The 19,699-nt window shown below is 34.2% G+C and overlaps 1 protein-coding gene across 1 annotated transcript in view; it reads right to left on the bottom strand.

Moving 5' to 3' along the window:
• LOC129942298 (uncharacterized) overlaps nucleotides 1-19,699 on the bottom strand; it is a 463,167-nt gene that overhangs the window by 328,827 nt on the left and 114,641 nt on the right. Inside the window, exon 2 of the mRNA XM_056051169.1 lies at nucleotides 14,064-14,213. Within this exon, the coding sequence (XP_055907144.1) occupies nucleotides 14,064-14,079 (16 nt within the window). The 5' untranslated portion in view covers nucleotides 14,080-14,213. The remainder of the gene's footprint in view (nucleotides 1-14,063; nucleotides 14,214-19,699) is intronic.

The raw sequence follows: 19,699 nt of genomic DNA, 5'->3' as shown, positions 1-19,699 counted from the left end.
CACCCATTTTGGAACGCGAAAGTGGAGACATCTAGCTAGGGACCGAGCTAGATGGAGAAGTTTGTTGGGTGAGGCCCTAGTTCACACAGAACTGTAGCGCCACCTTAAGTAAGTAAGTAAGTAAGCATTGTGCCAAATAGAGTCAAACGCTTTTTCAACGTCTACCAAAACTAATCCTGTTTAATTGGGTTCTCTAAATTTTTCTTTTACGTGCCTACAGATTCTTAAGACCTGGTGGGATGTGCTATGCTCTTTCCGGCTACCAAATTGCTGTATTGGTATGATTTTCTTTTTATTTAAAAACAAACAATTTGCAGCGAATTAGTTTTTCGGAAATCTTACTCATATTACTCAGTAGACTTATTGGCCTATAACTAAGTGGATTACTTAGTGGTTTTCCAGATTTGAATATTGGAACAACATTTGCCTTGTTCCATTTTAGTGGAAATATTGAATTTTAAAGCAGACATTTATTTATCAGAGAAGTTATATAAACAAATCCACTCATTGGACGTTCTTTAAGGAATAGGTTTTTAATACCATCCATTACAGGAGATTTTTTATTTTTAAAATCACCAAATATTGAATGTCTTCAACAAAAATTAATTCCTCTGCAGATAAACTTATTGAAGTTCGATTGAATTCAATTATTGACGTATCTACAAGGTTGGTTAAGACAAGATCGCGGTAGAAGTTAATGGTAGTATCATAATTGTTAGCAAACGTATTTGCAAGCGTATTTGCTTTGTTTTCGTAAGAAGTATGAACTGTCTCTAATGATTAAAGTGGTGGTATTTGAATTTTTATCTACTCAAATATTTTATGTATGTTCCAAAACGGTTTAGAACTAGGATGTAAAAAACTAAGTTTTTTGTTCTATTCTATTTTCCTGAATTTTGATATCGATTCTGTTATTAATTTGATGAGATGGTTCATTTCTTCAAAACTATGCTGTTGTCGGTATCTTTGAGGTAATAAAAAGGATGTTAAATAAAGTGCTTTAAAACTAAGATCAATAATTTAGTCTTATTTTAACAAAGTCTTTTTTTGTACACTAATTCAGTAAGATATTATATTGTGATGGATCTGCCTTTTTAAAAGCTATGTTTATGGGAATAAAAAATAGTTTTACAATTAAAATACAAAGAGTCGTAGGTACTGCTTTCGAAACGCTTGGGAATTGAGGAAAGCTTGGATTTGAGACTATAGTTTATAACGTCCTTTTTTTCATTGTTAAGGGTTCGTAGAACTTTATTACATTTTTACGTGGAACTTATGGTACGGATTGGATTAGACATTGGTAAATAGATATTGAGGAAATACATTTCTTCGGTGTCCATAACATTTAATTCAGGGCACAAGGAGTTGGTGATCCTGGACCTTTAGTAATCGCCTTTGACTTACGTGGCCTGTACAGCATGATTTTAGAAAAAAAAAGAACCGAAGATGGCTCCAGCCCAAAATTCAACCCAAACAGCAACATTATTTGGATACATTGGACCTTTTGAAACTCGAGTGAATTGGTGTCCCAAACCAGGCATCAGTTGAATTTTACCTTTTTGTATGGTCTGCGGCAGGCCAAGTTTTTGAGAGTGACGCTGAATTGAAGGCCTCAGTTTCTGCTGCACATTTTCACAAATAGTGGCGATGTTTTCGAATTTGGCCACCAAACGTTAAATATTCGATTTCCAAGGACGATTATGGACCCCATAATAATGGCGAAACATTTGAAAATATTTTGATCCGTTCCTTAAGAAAAACTTTACTGAAACTTAATTCAAAAAATAAGATAGCACGTTTAGTAAACGCTTAAGTCAGTCAACGCTGAATTATTTGAAGGGACACAAAGGAGGTAGATGGAGTTATAAATGGAAAACAAATACGAATACCAATTTCAATCAATTATCCGATTTTATTATAGGCCTCCCTTTTTGATGAATTTGTCATAAAAATGATTATAAGTGATAACAATAATTTCTTTTGTATGTCTTAAAAATGACAAAAGAAGATTTTTAAAGTGAATTTTACCCTAACGAATATCCTTAAAGTGGTTATGATTGAACAAGTTCAACCAACCTAACAAAAAATTTAGACATTCAACGTGAGTTACAAATTGAAAACCTTTTAAACCAGCTTTAAAATCAAATTAGGCACTTCGGCTTATTTACCTGACATGAACTCAATCAACCATTCATTGACAGTCGAAATAAATGAAAATCTTATAAAAACCCTTAATCAACATGCACGTCGCGGCAATGCCAAATAATTTGCTAACAAATCATTGAAAAACCTTATCACTTTTTCAATTGAAAATGGTTGTCTTTTCCACATCTTCAATTACTAATCGCTGTTGAGTAGGTAATTTTTTTATTTTCAGAAAAAAACGAACGTCAACGTGATCTCTTGTAAATCCTTTTGTCCTGCATTCACATCCTTTTGCTGACAATTCTCAATTCACTCAGACATTTTCCATCATACATTCTGGCTCTACCACAAGGACGATATGTGTTGTCATTGTCACTAACTGGCAAAGAAAAAGTACCTAGCTATATGTGTTTCCATCAAACAAAAGGACCTCCATCGTTTTTGCTTCAGTTCGGTTCTTTTTCGTCCTTTTTTTGTGTTTTTTTATGCCTCCATCTTTTGTGCACGTATTTTCATATATTTGACGAGAAAAGCCGACTTTAACTCCAACTCCATCAGAAAAATAAAAATGCAGAATACAAATTTCCATGCCGATGAGGTGCCGATAGCAGTAGGATCCTTTTCTTTATCGCCTTCACTCTCAAAAAAGAATATATATATATATTATGTGTATCTTCATATGTGGAATTGAAACCCTCTCTCCAAAAAATAACCCATACTCTATTGAATGCCACACATGATTCAATTAAATCAAATTGAAACGAAAGGACACGTGTTTTGAATTCATAATGCCGCCCCTAAGGGACATTTTATTCTCTCGCTTTTGTACAAGAAATAGCTAGTTCTATGGCTTTACATATTTATGTATATCCTTCCACTACACACATATCACGAACAGGATCAGGAATACAGGATACTGACTCAGAGGCTGAGAAAGAACTGAGAACTGAAGTTGCCACTGGATTGCTGAGTGATTTTCAAGGCGATTATGTTGTGAAGGACGAAGATGGGAACGATGCGACGATGGGAGATGCGGCAATGTGGTGGAGGGGGATTTTGGGGCCGATTTACAGATTGTTTGCCTTGTTTAAGTGTGAAAAACGCTTTAACGTGTTAATGAAGTCATGTTAAGTATGCGGGGGAGGGAATGAGTGAGAGAGAGGGTGGAGAAGTTGATAGCAGGCAAGGACAAGGACAAGGCATCAGCATCAGGCAATTACAAGGCTGTCTCTGCATTGTCAGCTCTCAGCCCGTCTGCCAACGCCTGCCACCGCCATGCCACCACCACCGCCGACGTTGAGTAAAGTTGGTTGCCTTTTTTCGCTCTCATTTTCGTATTCTTTTTGTTCTTTTTTAAACAACCAGCAGTTGCACACATCCTGTGCGATATGTTGTGCATAAATTTCCACTCTTAAAAGTGTTTGTTATCCTTTTTTGTTGTTTTTCGTTTGTTTTGTTTTCCAGGAGCCGGCCGGGGGATATGGGTGTTAGGTGAGGTTTTTGTATTATGATGCTCACCCGGAATCCTTTCCATCCACCATTTTCATCCTTGACAAATCACTCAAATGAAGTTTAACTAAGCGGAAAAATTATAAGCAAATTAATTTGTGAAACAAAAACTTTTCCCTTTCGGATTTTTCGTTTCGTTTCGTTCCGTTGCTGTTGCTGTTGCCGTTGTGCTCTGTGCCGGTTTTCAAGCGTGGCAAACATTTCAGAGCAGAGCAACCAGAGTCCTTAAATCCTTTCACGCCCTTCCGTATCGCCATAGTCGACGTTGTCGGTTCCGTATAGAAGGGCTTGCCTTCAGCCTAGGCACCAGATTCCGCTTCGTAGCTTCTCCCCGATTGTTAGGTCCTTTTTCTAGGATGTATATACATTTTTTCCTACCACCCACACCACTTCACTAATCAGATTATGTCGCTTTTCGCAGTTTTAGCTGTAAAATGCAACTAAAAGTCTTCGTCTCATTTTTGGATAGTTTTAAACTTTTATGTCACACAAAAAGGACGACGCAGAGAGAATGGGAGAAAACGACATAAAGTCCTGTATAGTTCTGCTTCTGCCATGAACACTGCGTAGAGTTTAGTTCCGTTAGTGGTAAGCAAAAGGTCCCGGATTCTGGTGCCAGTCTCAATCCCGGTCCCAGTACCTCTGCCTCTGTCAGTACCAGTTCGGGTAGCTATCCCGGGGCGGCTTAGTGTGTTCTGCTGTGATAGCATTTTGTGCAAAACTTTCACACTCGTTCCTGAATTGTCCTTCCTCGCTTCCAACTCCCGTCTCCCTACAGTTCCTTTCATATTGCATAATCACATCAAAATCGGTCTTTTAGGGAGATGGGAGAGGTCCTAGGTCCGAACCACGGCCGACCGTCCGGCCGGTGCGATGCGGTAGACATTTTTATCGCCACATAGATCGCTCAATTTGGTGTACAAAATGCAGATGTGTGTTTTTGAACGGTTGTTATGGTGCGGTGCGGTGGGGTTCCGTTTGGTGGGGCTGGGAGAAAATTAACGCAATCCTTGGACCTTGGCGCCATGTCGACGAGGACGATTTTCCTTCTAAACAAACAAGAGTACCGAATAACGCCTCACATAAAGGTTATGCATAGGTTTATTCCTGTATCGCTGAATTGGTACCGGGTTTATATTGTGTGTGTGTGTGTCAGTTAATCCGCTAAAGGATAATGAACTTCAAGGCAAAAACCTGGAGAAGCGATGGGAAACAATTGACTTTTCTATCTCCATCCCTCTGCCTTTAGCATAAAGTCAATTTATTTGCCAAACGTGATTACACACTAGAGTGGTTTGGCTATGGTATAGATTTTTGGGGAAGATGATTTTGCAAAGTCACTTCGAACTACGAGGATATGGTTCATCAAGGCTGAAAGGAACGGTTAGGTTATGCTTAGGCCTACTTATGCGTAGCGTATAGGTAGGCCTATGGTATGTTTATTGAAATGAGGCTCAACGTGAGACCTTCTTAGGGATTTAGGGTCAGATGCAGCAATGAAGGTAAAATTGGGTGGACTGATTAGGTTTTCAAAAAGTAAATTAGTGGGGATTTGAAAGATGAAATTAGGCTGAGTTCATGATGGGTTCCTCAAACCAGTTAAGATTTGTATTCCAATAGAGGCAGGTTTTATATGCGTAGTAGAATAAGATGAGTTCGATATAAACATGCGTTATGTAAAATGAAAATTTCACTTTCACTGCCTCTTTCTTTATACATTCTCCTAAAGTGACACTCAAAATTTAAGAAGCGAAAGAAACTGACTTTTACTTGTATTTTAATTAGGGCTTAATATATTCTTGAATAATTAATATCATTTCAATTATTTTAAAATTCGAAAATGTAAGCATTTAAGGCTGAGTCAAAATTGTTTTTGTTAAATATGTGTGCAACAATTATAAACATTTTTAAGAACTTAATTTTTAAAGAAATTATCAGCAGTAAATATCGGTTTGGTGTGGTTTATGGGCCGGAGGCGTCATTGGGCCGTTCTTTTTCCGTAATGATCAAGCCCGGCACATTACTGTAAATCAATTTATTGGAAACCAAGTTTTGAAAATGTGTTATCTCACGAAATGGTTAAGTCCATTGATCGCCTCGTTCGTGCGATTTGACTACTATTTCCTGTGGGCCTACCTCAAGTCTATGGTCTATGCCAACAATCCAGCGACGATTGACGAACTTTATACGTATATCAAACGTGAAACTGCAGCAGTATCGGCCGATTTATGCTTAAAAACCGTCGAAAATTGGTTTCAGCGTCTGGACTTTTGCAAGCGTCCCCGTGGTGGCCATGCAAATGAAATCAAATTCCATACCTAATGGCATCGAACCATATTTTACAAGAATAAAGAATTTTGTTAAAGTCCAAAACTGTTTTTGTTTTATTTTAAACACTTTTTGAGCGGTCTTATTGATAAACCCGATGTTTATAAATTACGTTTCACAATTTTTGTCCTAAACTATAGATTTTAACGTACTCCATGTGCAGTTTGACTTAACTATGGAGATATTAAAGCTAACATCTCAATTTATGGATGCAATATTATTTATTATATTATTATTTACTTGTCTATTATTTGACAGTGCCCGTGTTTTATTGGAAAATCTATCCATAGTATAGTAGGATTTTACAAGAATAACAAAAATAATATTTTTAGTATAAATACTAGCGATAAAGGTTAAAATAGAATCTTACTAGGGATGAGTATTTGACATTTATACCAGTCTCGAATGGATCTTGTGTGATTTCGTTCTCAAATGTTGGTACGATTGATATTGCATTTGTATCTCTATCGCTGTGTTCGTTGAGTAGTTGTGCATTTGGAATCATGTTTTTTCCATTGGGGAAAAAATCAATCTATTACTCTAGTACTAGTTTTGTTAGTGAACATGGACTAAGTGGGCTTATTTTGCAATAGAAAACAATAGATAAGAGGATTAAGTTTTTCTACGTTTCCACCAAAGGTTTATCTCAGTTTAGATTAAATAAATCTTCAGGGTTTTTCCACCGCACAACAAAATTTAAAAACGATTAATTTAGAAAGCACTTTCTAAATTGTAAATGGTGTTTCGATGTTTCTTATGAAGTGGAAGTGAGATAGTTTGATTTGTATAAAACAATGAAAAACTGAATATATGCTAATTAATCGATGTGCAATTGTTTTTAATTTGATTAAACCAAAGCTATCTTTTTGCTAAGTTCATTTTAACTTTATTATTCTGACAGATCTTCTTTCAGTTGTTCCAATTTTTAAATACAAAAATCTGGCTACTGCGGATCATTTTGTTGTCAATTTCTCACTGTACTATATATGGAATACCAAAAAAACACACTTAGTCACGAATTGCAGTTAGCTCCAAAATGACTATAAAAGATATTGACATCTCGACATCTGTTAACTCTTTGTCAAACTTCCAAACATTTTATATGATTACATCCAATTTGATTTTTAAATTCACTAGATAAACCTGGAATGCCACCATATAATCTTCGATTACAGTTTGGTCATCAAAAAGATCACCGGAAACATTCTGAAATCAAAAATTTGAATGGGAAAGTTTTAAGGAAAAGTAGTCCTGTTGTCACGTATTCCAATGATACCGTTAGATTCTACCAAACCCCTCAGAAGGTTACAGTTTACAATTAGTGAAGCTTTTGCTATGTCTATCGTTAAGTCTCAAGACAAGTTAACCATAACTTTTGTTCGCCGATTAATGCTAAAATAAAAGTATGTATTATTCAAAATAATAAATATTATTGTTAGAAGAATTTAAGATATCCCGTCAACCTGCCTCATTTATAAGTTTAACTTTCAAATGTAGTTAATAAAACTTTGCACTACGCTCATTTGTTACAAACTTGGATAAAATTAATGACAAATTTAAAATTGAATTCGAAAATGTTGATGATAATAATTTAATTGTAAAAAGGGGTAAAGGTAATAGAAAATCGGGCATGAAGTTTTCCATGTTTTTTTTACAAAGGGCATATGTGAAGAAAAAACATGGTGATACCCATGTCTAATCTTCTCCTACCGTTCTTAAATAGTTTACAATAATGTTATATGACAAAAAAACGTTAGCCAGAGCAACGAGTGGCCGATCCAGCTTGTTTCTTATAAAAAAAGAGGTTGGTATGCGACCCACACTGATAACTACCCCTCCCGTCTGTCGATTTGTCTTGCTTAAAAGATTGCAGGGTTTGGTTATTAATTTTTTTAAATTTAATTAATTAATTTTTACCAAATTTGAGTACTATTTTTTGTAGATTTTATGAAAAAAGGGACTATTGGATTTTTATAAAAAAAACTACTGAATATAGTGAAGAATATTTTCTGTGAAATGTCACCATTACCCGTGGCATGATGGTTAGTGCGTTGGACTGTCATGCTAGAGGTCTTGGATTCGATCCCTGCCTATGCCATCTAAAGTCTTTTCACGGGTACTGCCTCTTGCGAGGAATTGACAAATTCTCCAAGAGTAACTATTGTCATGAAAAAGTGCTTTCTCAAAATTAGCCGTTCGCAGTCGGCATATAAAACTGTAGGTCCCCTCCATTCCTGATAACATTACTCGCACACAGGAATGGTTGAGAGTTGTAAGTCACTAGGCCTTGGTTCTCAACGGATTGTCGCGCCACCCAATTTTTTTTTTATTTCCTGTGAAATAAAAAGAATTTGAAGACAATAATTTTAATTTTTGAAAGATTTTTGAGTCGTAAGTAAATTTTTACCAAGTTTTAGTATTGTTTTTTCGTAAGGTTTTAATTTTTTGTAAAAAAAACTGTCGATAAGATTTTCCTCAAAATTTGACTGAGTGTTGATAACAATATTTTTTAAAAGATGAAAGTAGTTTAAAGCCAATATCTCAAAGTTTTAAAAAGATATTTGAACCAAAAATCAATTTTTACCAACTTTTAATAATTTTTATTGTTTAGGTTTTTGTTTTTTTGTAAACAAAACTGTCAATTCGATTTTTCTCAAAATTTATCGGAATTTTTAAAACAATATTTCTTATAAGTTTATATTAGTTGGAAGCCATAACCTCAAAGTTTTAAAAAGATATTTGAGTAAAAAATCAATTTTTACCAACTACTGTTAAATTTTCTTTAAAGTTTTTATTTATTGTAAAAATGCAGTCGATTCTATTTTTCTCAAAATTTTACCGAATGTTTACAACCATATTTTTTAAAAGAAAAAAGAAATTAAAAGCCAATATCTGAAAGTTGTGAAAAGATATTTGAGTCGAAATTCAATTTTTACCAACTTTGAGTATAATGTTTTTTTTTATGTTTTTATTTTTTTATAAAAAAAAACTTTTCATTTTTGAGCTGACAATTTTTTGATTTAAAGGGTGTCCCAAAACTAACGCAAGATTTGAATTTGCCGCCATTTGTGCAGTAAAGTGTTAGCAACCCTGAAAAAAAGCAATTTGACAGCTAATAGTATAGGGTTATTAAAAATGGAGCGTTACACGATAGAACAACGTGTCTTCATTATTAAAGAATATTTCAAAAATAGTGACAGCTTGGCGGCTGCAGTTCGAAAATTTCATACAAAAAATGGTGGGAATAGTGTTTTAACTTCTTCAACTGTGAAGAGATTCATTGAAAAATTCATGGAGACTGGATCCGTTGGAGACGCCAAACACACTGATCGTCCAAAAACAAGCCGTTCAATTGTAAATGTCGAAGCAGTGCGTGAGAGTGTTTTAAATTTTAAGAACCTCTCTACAGCGTATACTCACCAAAGATCTGTGTCTTCATGCTTACAAAATTCAATTAACACAACAATTGAAGCCTAATGACCATGGACAGAGAAGAGAGTTCGTTGAATGGATTATTGAACATCAACAAATGGACCCTGAGCAAAATCATCCTAAGCGATGAAGCACATTTTCATTTTGATGGCTTTTTCAACCGTCAAAATTGCCGCATTTGGGGTTTGGAGAACCCACATGTGATTGTCGAAAAACAAATGCATCCATAACGCGTGACTGTATGGTGTGGATTTTGGGCTGGAGGCATAATTGGGCCATATTTTTTTTAAAAATGATGCTGGTCAAGCAGTGACTAATACTGGTGCTCGATATTGCGACATGATTACACAGTTCTTTCTGCCAAAATTGGATGATATTGATGTGTCCAATATGTGGTTTCAACAAGACGGTGCCACATGTCATACAGCCCGTGAAACAATTCAATTACTGCATGAGACATTTCCAGCTCGTGTATTCTCTCGTTTTGGTGATCAAAATTGGTCTCCTAGATCGTGTGATTTAACACCATTAGACTTCTTTTATGGGGTTATTTAAAATCACAAGTCTATGTCAACAAGCCCACAACCACCCGTGCATTAAAGGAGGAGATTCAAAGCTGCATCAACGAAATTCAGCCACATTTATGCAGAATGGTCATGGAAAATTTCAACAAAAGAGTGCGCATGTGCATGCAAAGCCGTGGAGCCCATTTGTCCGATGTGTTATTCCATACATAACCCTATCCTATGTACTTTACGAGTCAATAAAAATATAACTATCAAAAGACTAAAAACGGCGTTTTCTATTTAATTCAAATCTTGCGTTAATTTTGGGACACCCTTTATAAGAAAAATTGTTAATTGGATTTTTCAAATATATATAAAAAACACCAAATCTATTTAGTATCTTAAAATGTTTTTATAATGTTAAACAAAATGTATTTGAAGATAATATCTCTGCCGGTTCTTTTAGTATGCACAACAAAAAAATGTGTCTAAACGTACGGTATTGGCTTCAAACTAATACAAAATATTGTTGTCAGTATTCAGTAAAATTTTCAGAAAAATCGAATCGACAGTTTTTTTTATAAAAAATAAAAACCTAAAAAAACATTACTCAAAGTTGGGAAAAATTGAATTTCGACTCAAATATTTTTTCAAAAACTTGAGACTTAGGCTTCAAACTTATTTTATCTTATAAGAAATTTTATTTTAAAAATTCTGAAAAATATTGAAAGAAATCGAATTGACAGTTTTTTTTACAAAAAGTTAAAAACCAAACAAAATTAACAAAAGTTGGTAAAAAATGATTTTCGACTCAAATATTTTTTCAAAAATTTTAGATAATAGCTTCTAATTAATTTTTACTTATAAGAAATATTGTTTTCAACATCAGGACACATTTTGAGAAAAATCGAATTGACAGTTTTCTTACAAAAAATAAAAACCTAAAAAATGTATAAAAGTTGGTAAAAATTGATTTTTGACTCAAATATCTTTTCAAAAAATTGAAGTATTGGCTTCAAACTAATTTTATCTTATAAGAAATATTGTTTTCAACATTCTATAAAATATTAAAAAAAAAAACGAATTGACAGTTTTTTTTACAAAAAATAAAACTTAAAAAAAAAAAATACTAAAACTTGGTAAAAATTTACTTTCGACTCAAATAGCTTTTAAAAAATCAAAAGGATTGGCAACAAACTTATTTTATTTCACAGAAAATATTGTTTTCGATATACAGTGATTTTTATATAAAAATCTAACTGTCCGTTTTTTCATAAAAAATAAAATCTTCAAAAAATAGTTCGCAAATTTGGTAAAAATTGATACGAGTACATATAGACAAACTTTTAAGCAAGACAAATCAACAGACGGGATTGGAAGTTATCAGTGTGGGTCGCATCTCAGCCTCTTTTTTCAAACTTATTTCATCTCTCGGAAAATATTGTTTTCGACATTCATTCAACAGTGCGTTTTTACATACAAAATAAAACCTACAAAAAACAGTATTCAAATTTGGTAAAAATTTATGTTCAGTTCTCGAGTCATGAGTCGTGAACAATGGAAGATTTTGACTTCAAATTAATTTCATTCATCCAATTTTTATTTGTTTATATAAGAAGTATAAGCTTTTAAGAAATGCTGCTAAAATTGGGTTTCGACTAAAAATCTCGTTACCAAAAATATATCAAATCAAACTATTTCATATTATGCAAAATATTGTTAGTAGTTTTAATTTTTTTTAGAATAATTCAACTGACAACTTTTTTTACGAGAAAACTTAAAAATCGACAGACGGTATTGGAAGTTATCAGTGTGTCAGCATTTTTTTTTAAATCTAATTGAGACATTGATTTTCGGCTTGATCTTAAAAACAAATAAAGAAATCATCAATAAGTCTCAATCTACGGATATCATCAAAATAAACAAGTGAATAAACATAATCCTCTTGAGCCTTGAAACTCTTGAACCATTTTGGTCATTTTATTGAATTGCCGTGTGTTATTTTAATTTAAAAAATGATATTCTTTAAAAAAAAAATACTTGTGCATTTGTTTTGTAGAACACATTTTCTTATAACTTTGTTTATATCAATTTGTCAATTTTTGTATAGGTATTAAATGTAAACCTGAAGGACATCTGCCACATTTTCCCGACAACACGGACATTGGTCAACGAAGTTCTTTGCTTTTACTTACAATCCATCACTTTTTACTTTCATTTAGCACCACAATTGTTAATATAACAAATGTAAAGAACATCTTTTTTATACACACATTTTTTTTTGGTATATTTGTTTTTGTTCTGTTACGTACAAAAGTTTGCTATTTTTTTGTTTACCACTTATAATTTCATAATCAAAACTTTCCATTTTGTCCATCGCTTTACCAAAATGCTCTTCTACTAGTGGTAGGGAAACAACAAACTATCAATCACTACTGATCACGTAAAAAAATTTAACAAAATATGCTCTTCAAAATTCGTGAAAAACATGTAAAATACTGTTATTTGCCGTTATATAATTCTATATACCATATGAATACATTCGACAAACATTTACTTTTTTGTTTTTGATTTGGAAGAACGAACGGTTAATTTTCTGGCTTTTTTTCCCTATTCGATTAGGAAAAAAAGCCAAAAAGTTTGTTTTGGGGTTTTTTCCAAACAAAAATTGTTTGGCCTTTTTTCATTATTCTAAAAGGAAAAAACGCCAAAGAAATTTTCGGAAAAAATAGCCAAAAAATCCGGAAATAACACCAAACTCTTTAGGTTCTTTTTCCTAGGAAAAAAAGCCAAAAAAGTGTATGGAGAATTTTTGGCGTTTTTTCCATTTTATTTTTTTGGCGTGATTTCCTATGGCGTAATTTCAGGGAGCCTTAAAAACTTATTAAAAACAAAAAGAAACACTTAAAAAGGTGTTCAAAAATGACTCGAAAACTATAAATAAAATAAACCTTTAAATGTACATTCAGAGTAGCAATCCTCATTGACTTTTTCTTCTCCGTCCTGCCGATTTATTACTTGTTCAAAAAATATAGAGTTGACTTTTATGAACTGTCTTAAGCCATCAAATTTATTTTTGTAAGGTAACCCTATTTTAAAATTTGCCTATGCACTTCTTCCCTTCTTCAATGTTGTTCTAAAAAATCTGGAAATTAATTCACTCCAAGGACATCACATATCAGAGTTATCAACAAATACACAACTCCTCTCTCTCTCTCTCATTCTGTTTCAGATGATCTGAAATGACCATTCAATTAACCCCTTACCAAAAGCTATCCATATCTGCAGTTTATATTATATAATATATGCTATACATACTCAAGCATTTACATATCTTAAATGCTAATCAATGAACTAACCCTCATATGGAACGGCCTTTGTGTCCAATCGACCCTCCGCTCAATTAAGTCGCACAACAGCTTTATACCCACTTCGGACTATACGAACTACGGCTACGGCTACGGCTACGGCTACGGCTACGACTACGGAATACTGCAGTAGCAAATTTCCACTTCAATGAACCATCAAAAATACATATAGACATCCATTTCAGTTTATCCCAAAATATACCCCCGAACTAATCAACCCTCCCAAAAGTAATACCAACAGCCCAAAACGTATCCTTTCGAAATATGTTCCTACTCCGTAAACGTATACGTATTGGATACCCCTCGTATAACAAAAACAACAACAACAAAAATATAATAATAATAAAAAAAGAGAACATTTTAAATGGCCATTCAAATAAATGGACCGTTGCACGCCTGTCACGGTGATTATCCTTTTTGCAATCATTGCAAAAACCTGCAGTAGCTATTACACATGCAATTTGCAAAGGGTCATCTCGGTTGTCACTGTACCTCTCCGTATCCGTACGTAGTATGTTTAAGGACATACACAATTTGATTTGACAAATAAAAAGCAAAAAAAATAATCTCCAAGGACCAGTAAACAATAAAAAGGAAAACACTGATTTTGTTTTTATTATTGCAACACTTTGTTTGATACGGTGAAGCAATATAAATGCTGCAATTACCCTCTTTAAGGACGTTTTTTTTTGTTTCCATTTCATGGACAGGACATTGCACATATGACAAATGTAATATATTGAAGGAAAAGTGAAACTGAATATGATAAACTTACCTTTTGGATAATTCATATTTCACTTGGAAGTGGTTCCTTTAAAGCTCGGCCGATGACAATGATTGCAGCTTCCTCACGTAGCATTGTATAGGATGTCCTATTTTTCAATGTGTTGACCACTAAGTCCTTTTAATACGCACAAGAATTAATCTGCAAGTGAACAAGGTAAGAAAACAAAAAGGATATAAATTAGTCAGAAAACCACATCAGGATAAAAATAAATATATATACAGAGTAACTCTTCTCTAAGGTATCCGAAAGGATTCCGTTTCCTAAACCACAAAATAACAGTGTAGGGTAAGTACTTTATGCCCTCTCTATATCCTCTCTGCCGGCCACCCTTCAAGCCAAAAACTACCTGATTCCTGTCACCACAAATTTATTTCATTGCAAGCTGCAGGTATCAAGGGGATCAGGGATCCTAGCAAAGGAGAGTGAGGATGCCAAAAGGATATGTAATTAAATTTTCTTTATAATGCACACAGTGAGTGTAGAGTGCGGTATGATGGTGCTCCTGATGCTGGTGGTGACTCAAGATGGTGAAGCCAAGAAGAAAGGTATCTTCTTCTTAGCAGCGACAACAAGGACTAGAAAAACACGACAACCATGGAATGGCTGCTGCTGCTCCTGCTATGCTATAGCTGAAGCTGATGATGCTCTAGAGCATCTCTTGGCTCCTGATGACGATGATGATGATGAGGTAAACACTGGTAAAGCATCACAACGTCTTTGCGGAAATGCAAGTTCCAAGTCTTTTCCCTGGTATTGTTTTTTTTGTTGTGTCCCTATATCTATACCTCTAGCTTTGTGCAATACCACACTGATTCAACAAAATAGATGTAATGTATCCTTGAGAAGGACTACTGAGGTAATAGCAAGAAAAACGACAGTAAAACCAAAAGTAGATATCTACCTGCAAAAAGGAAAAACAAAAAAATATTCAATCTTCATCGTTGTCGTCATTCGTTTTTCATCCTTCGTCCTTCGTGCTTATATCCTTATAGCTTCTGAAAAGGATAAGATGTCTCACTTAGTTTTTTGAGGTAAATATTTTCGGAAGGATATCATCTGCTTTGATTGGTGGTACTCGCTCTTTCCCTTTTCCCAATTTTCCTTGATATAACTTCTCCGCCTTTATATCACGATAAAAGTGATGAGCGCATCGCGCAGAACACTCTCATTGCAATCAGGATAATTGGAAAGGATAAATGAATTAATGTTTACTAATGTTTCGCGTTGCTGTGCTTATTCTCTATAGTAGGTAGGTTAGGTATATATAGAATATAGAAAGGTAGATAGGTAGAAATGTAATGTACTTTCTCTGACTCCTACTGTCACACAGTTCCTTGTTTGATAATAATACTTGCTTGCTAGATCCTGCTTGTTTGACAAGATGACTTATATTTACTTGTCTTGAGCTTTTCATTAAATTAACACAAGAGGAGATACGGAGGCATAACCTATGGACCATCATCTCATCATGAACGATATAGGGAATGATGATGATGACGATGTTGCAGAATAAGGATATCCTTCTTGCCGATGATGTTAAGTAAAGAGTGGGTCGCAGGTGAAGATAAACATAAACCATGATTAAGTTTCTTCATTAAGATGCGTTTTAGAGTTTGGGCGAATCATCTTCATATATATATATATATAATTGAGATAGAAAGAGGCTTAAGTTGATGAAGGTGTTTACCCATATATACAATACAAAAGCTAAGGCAAAAGCAAAAGCAGATTCAGCTCATGTCATTGTTGATTATTATAAGAGATGGAACTCGAACTACAATTTAACTCAAGGAGGGTTAATATAGACATTGCTTTGTTATTAAATCCTTAGCAAAGTCTTCTAAAATTTGGGTTCAACCTTAATTTTTAGGATGTACATAATTAGATGATGAAGAAAGAGAATCCAAACTAGGTACACTATACAAATATGTCACATTCCTAAAATTAGTTAAAGCTTAAACATTTATATGAATGAAGAGAATGAGCTATGGAGTCTTGAGTCATTCTTTTTTTCTTACAAATTAAGAAAAAGATAACTTAAATGTTTCAAGTCTAATTAGTGACAAGTAAATGCTGGAATGTGAATTCAAATGCAATATTCTAATAAAGGTCTATCAAAGTTCATTAATAAAAATTTAAATATTTATGTTCCTTCTATAGCGGGAGCTTGTGGACCCTTGTGGAACGTATATACTTGTGCACTATACAGTAATAATTTCAATAATGCAAAAAAGTTTTGAATGAAAAGTTATGAAGGTTAGAAGATTCAGTTCTTTGTAGGCATTAATAAAAAACGTTGAACCATTCTACAAATTAAACATAGATTCCATTAGGTTCCACAAACCTTTTGGAACTTAAATAGGAGGAGAATAAACATAAAATTCAATTGTTTTCAAAGGAATTAAAATTAAATATTCTAATATGATAAGATCTTTCCAAGTCCATTATAACAACAGCTTGTGGAGTCTTGTGGAAAGTACATATGTATATATTTGTGCACTATAAAGTAATAATTTTAAAAATGCAAACAACTTTTGAACTTTGTTGAGTAAGTGGGAAAACCACTTCTCCAAATAATAAAACGGCGATGACGAACCGAATTCCGCTGTAAGGAAGATAGAACTACTCAACCTAAGTGACGCAGATCAACAATTCCGCCTACCCGACCTCGACGAAGTGAAGATAGCTAACTGAAGTCAAATAAAGCTGCTGGAGCTGACGGCACCGCTGCCGAACTATTCAAAGCAGAAAGCGATGACTTCGTTGGGAGCATGCAACAACTCATTTGCAAAATATTGGCGGAAGGATGTATGCCCGATGAGTTTAATCTCAGCATAGTTTGCTCGATACATAAAAAAGGAGACCCTCTAAATTGAGACAAGTACAGGGACATCAGTCTCCTTAACATTGCATATAAGATCTACTCTGCCGTATTATGTGAACGTCTGAAGCCATTCGCCGACAACCTGATAGGTCCTTATCAGTGTAGCTTCAGACCAAGAAAGGACACTATCGATCAAATGTTCACACTACGGCAGATATTGGAAAAAACCCAAGAGCTTCAAATCGATACCCTCAAACTCTTTATCGATTTTATGGCCGCGTATGACAGCATCCATGGGGTAGAGCTCTACAGAGCAATGTCTAGTTTTGGCATCGCTTTCAAACTTATCCGTTTGTGCAGAATGACCATGGAGAATGCACGCTGCTCTATCAAGGTCAGAAAAGATCTTATCGATGCATTTGATGTCAAAAAAGGTTTTAGACACGGCGATGCACTGTCATGCGACTTCTTTAATATAGTTCTGGAAAGAATTGTGCAAAAATCAACCGTCAACACTAGAGGCACAATTTTCCAAAGATCTATCCAACTACTCGGTTACGCAGACGATATTGACATGATTGGAAGATCAAAGCGTGATGTCAGTGGAGCGCTTTTAAGCATTGTAAAGTATATAAAAATAAATAAATTGGGTGGCGCAACAGTCCATGAACAACCAGGGCCTAGTGACGCACAACTCTCAACTATTCCTGTGTTCGAGTAATGTTGTCAGAAATGGAAGGGACCTAGAGCCGAATGACTATTTTTAGAAAGCACTTTTCATGACAAGAATTGCTCTTGGAGAATTTGTCAATTCCTCGCAAGAGGCAGTACCCGTGAAAAAAAGTTAGGTGGCACAGGCAGGGATTGAAACCAAGACCCCTTGTATGACATTAAAATATCAAAACGGCGCGGCGCACTACAGCGCTAATTGGATCTCAGGCTAGGTTGCCTTGAGATCGCCATTTCTACTACAGATAAAATACGTTTATATGCTGTCATTAAAAAAGGACATTGAACAACAACGTCTCGGACAAAACGTCAGCATGGACGGCTATAACTTCGCGGTAGTTAAGGATTTTGTCTACCTAGGCACCCCTATAAACACAGATAACAACACTAGCGCTTAAATCAAACAAAGAACAACTCTAATAAATCGCTGCTTCTAAAGTCCTCTCTCGAGTTTCTAATATCACCATCTATAAGACACTCATCATCTCGGTTCTCATTTATGGTGCTGAGGCCTGGACCCTGTCAAAGAAAGTTAAGAGCGTCTTAGAATGCTTCTAGAGAAAAATTCATAAAACTAAACACAGATTCCACTAGGTTCCACAAGCTTTATGAAACCTAAATAAGAGAAGTATAAAGAAACAATTTAGTTATTTTCAAAGACCGGAAGTATACCTTTGATTTGAAATCATTCATTTCATATTTTTAAATGTGTTCAATTCTGTTTTTTTAAATATTTGAAATATAATTTTGTTTGGAACCATTATATTCATAGTGTAAGTATATTAAAATGTTTTGGGGATACCATTTCTGCTTCACTAAAAATTGTACCATTCCTGACTGGACTGCTATAACGATAACTTCTCAAATTTTTCAATTATGTGATACATGTCTTATGTACTCTAATTATAAATTGGAGTAATCAGATAAGCATAAGTTTTCGAAAAACTGCTATTGAAAAGTTTGAGCACAATAATAGAAGAAAGAAGACTAATTTTTAACCTTTATTTTGAATTGAGAAATAAACATTGAAATGATAGAGGTTAGGAAAAAAAATCAGTTGCTCAATACTTTGATAAGGTTTAGAAAAACGCTTAGTAAAATTCATCAATTATTCTTCTAAATACGGAAAGCATATGTTGCTAACAGCTTCTTACAGTAAAGCTGGTGTATTACAAGAAAGTGTCCTAGGGCCAACATAGTACAAGGGATGGTCACCTATGCTAATGATTTTGGTGATTGAAATTTTTACAAATTAATTAATTGTACGAGAAAATGTTCCTAAATAAAGAAGAACCAAGTCTCATGAACTGATGGTCTTTAATGTATGAAAAAGCGTTACCATAGCTCCCAAACCTATGATGGTCCGAAAGAAAAGGCGACATAATCCCTTCTTTAAAAGTGGATTTATTGCACCTATGCAGAAAAAGAAATTGTAATCCATTCACATTGAATATTCACGATATTGTAGTTTCGGGTTCAAAAGAATTAAGAATGTTGGGTATTACGTTTACTTTTAATTCAATTAAATTAAAAAAACGATAACGACCTCATCTTGAAATAACCTTAAAAATAGCAAAAACACTGGTTGAAGGTACTTTACAACATGGACTTACAACCATTATGTGGACAACAATCAAAAACTGCAAGTACATATACAACGCGATCAACAATTGCTTTCGTTCAGTCTCAGGAGCACTAAAATTAACAAGGATCGAGGCTCTAAGACTTTAAACTGGGTATCACTCTTTTCATTACTTTGGCAAAAGAAGAGCTATTAACTTAGCAAGCAAGGCCCTCGCGTCAGTCAAAAACAAATAAACGGATATCTTCACTTGTAAATGTATTTTGCTTGATAAAAGTTCAACCAAACTCTTTGTTTGAACCAGGTTCAATCAAAAATAGTCCGCTCCTTTGGAAACGAAATCTGCTCTAACTAGATACAAAATAAGCAGCATTTAAAAAGAAAAATACGATGGATAATATGTTCAAAGCTCTTCACCAAGAGATGATCGTAAAAGTCAACCCTGATCAAATCTTTTATACAGATGGTTCACACAAAGATGATAACTCA

This window comes from Eupeodes corollae, chromosome 1, assembly GCF_945859685.1.
Source record: "Eupeodes corollae chromosome 1, idEupCoro1.1, whole genome shotgun sequence".
In the NCBI taxonomy this organism is placed as follows: Eukaryota; Metazoa; Arthropoda; class Insecta; order Diptera; family Syrphidae; genus Eupeodes; species Eupeodes corollae.
This window is presented reverse-complemented; position numbering and strand designations above follow the sequence as displayed.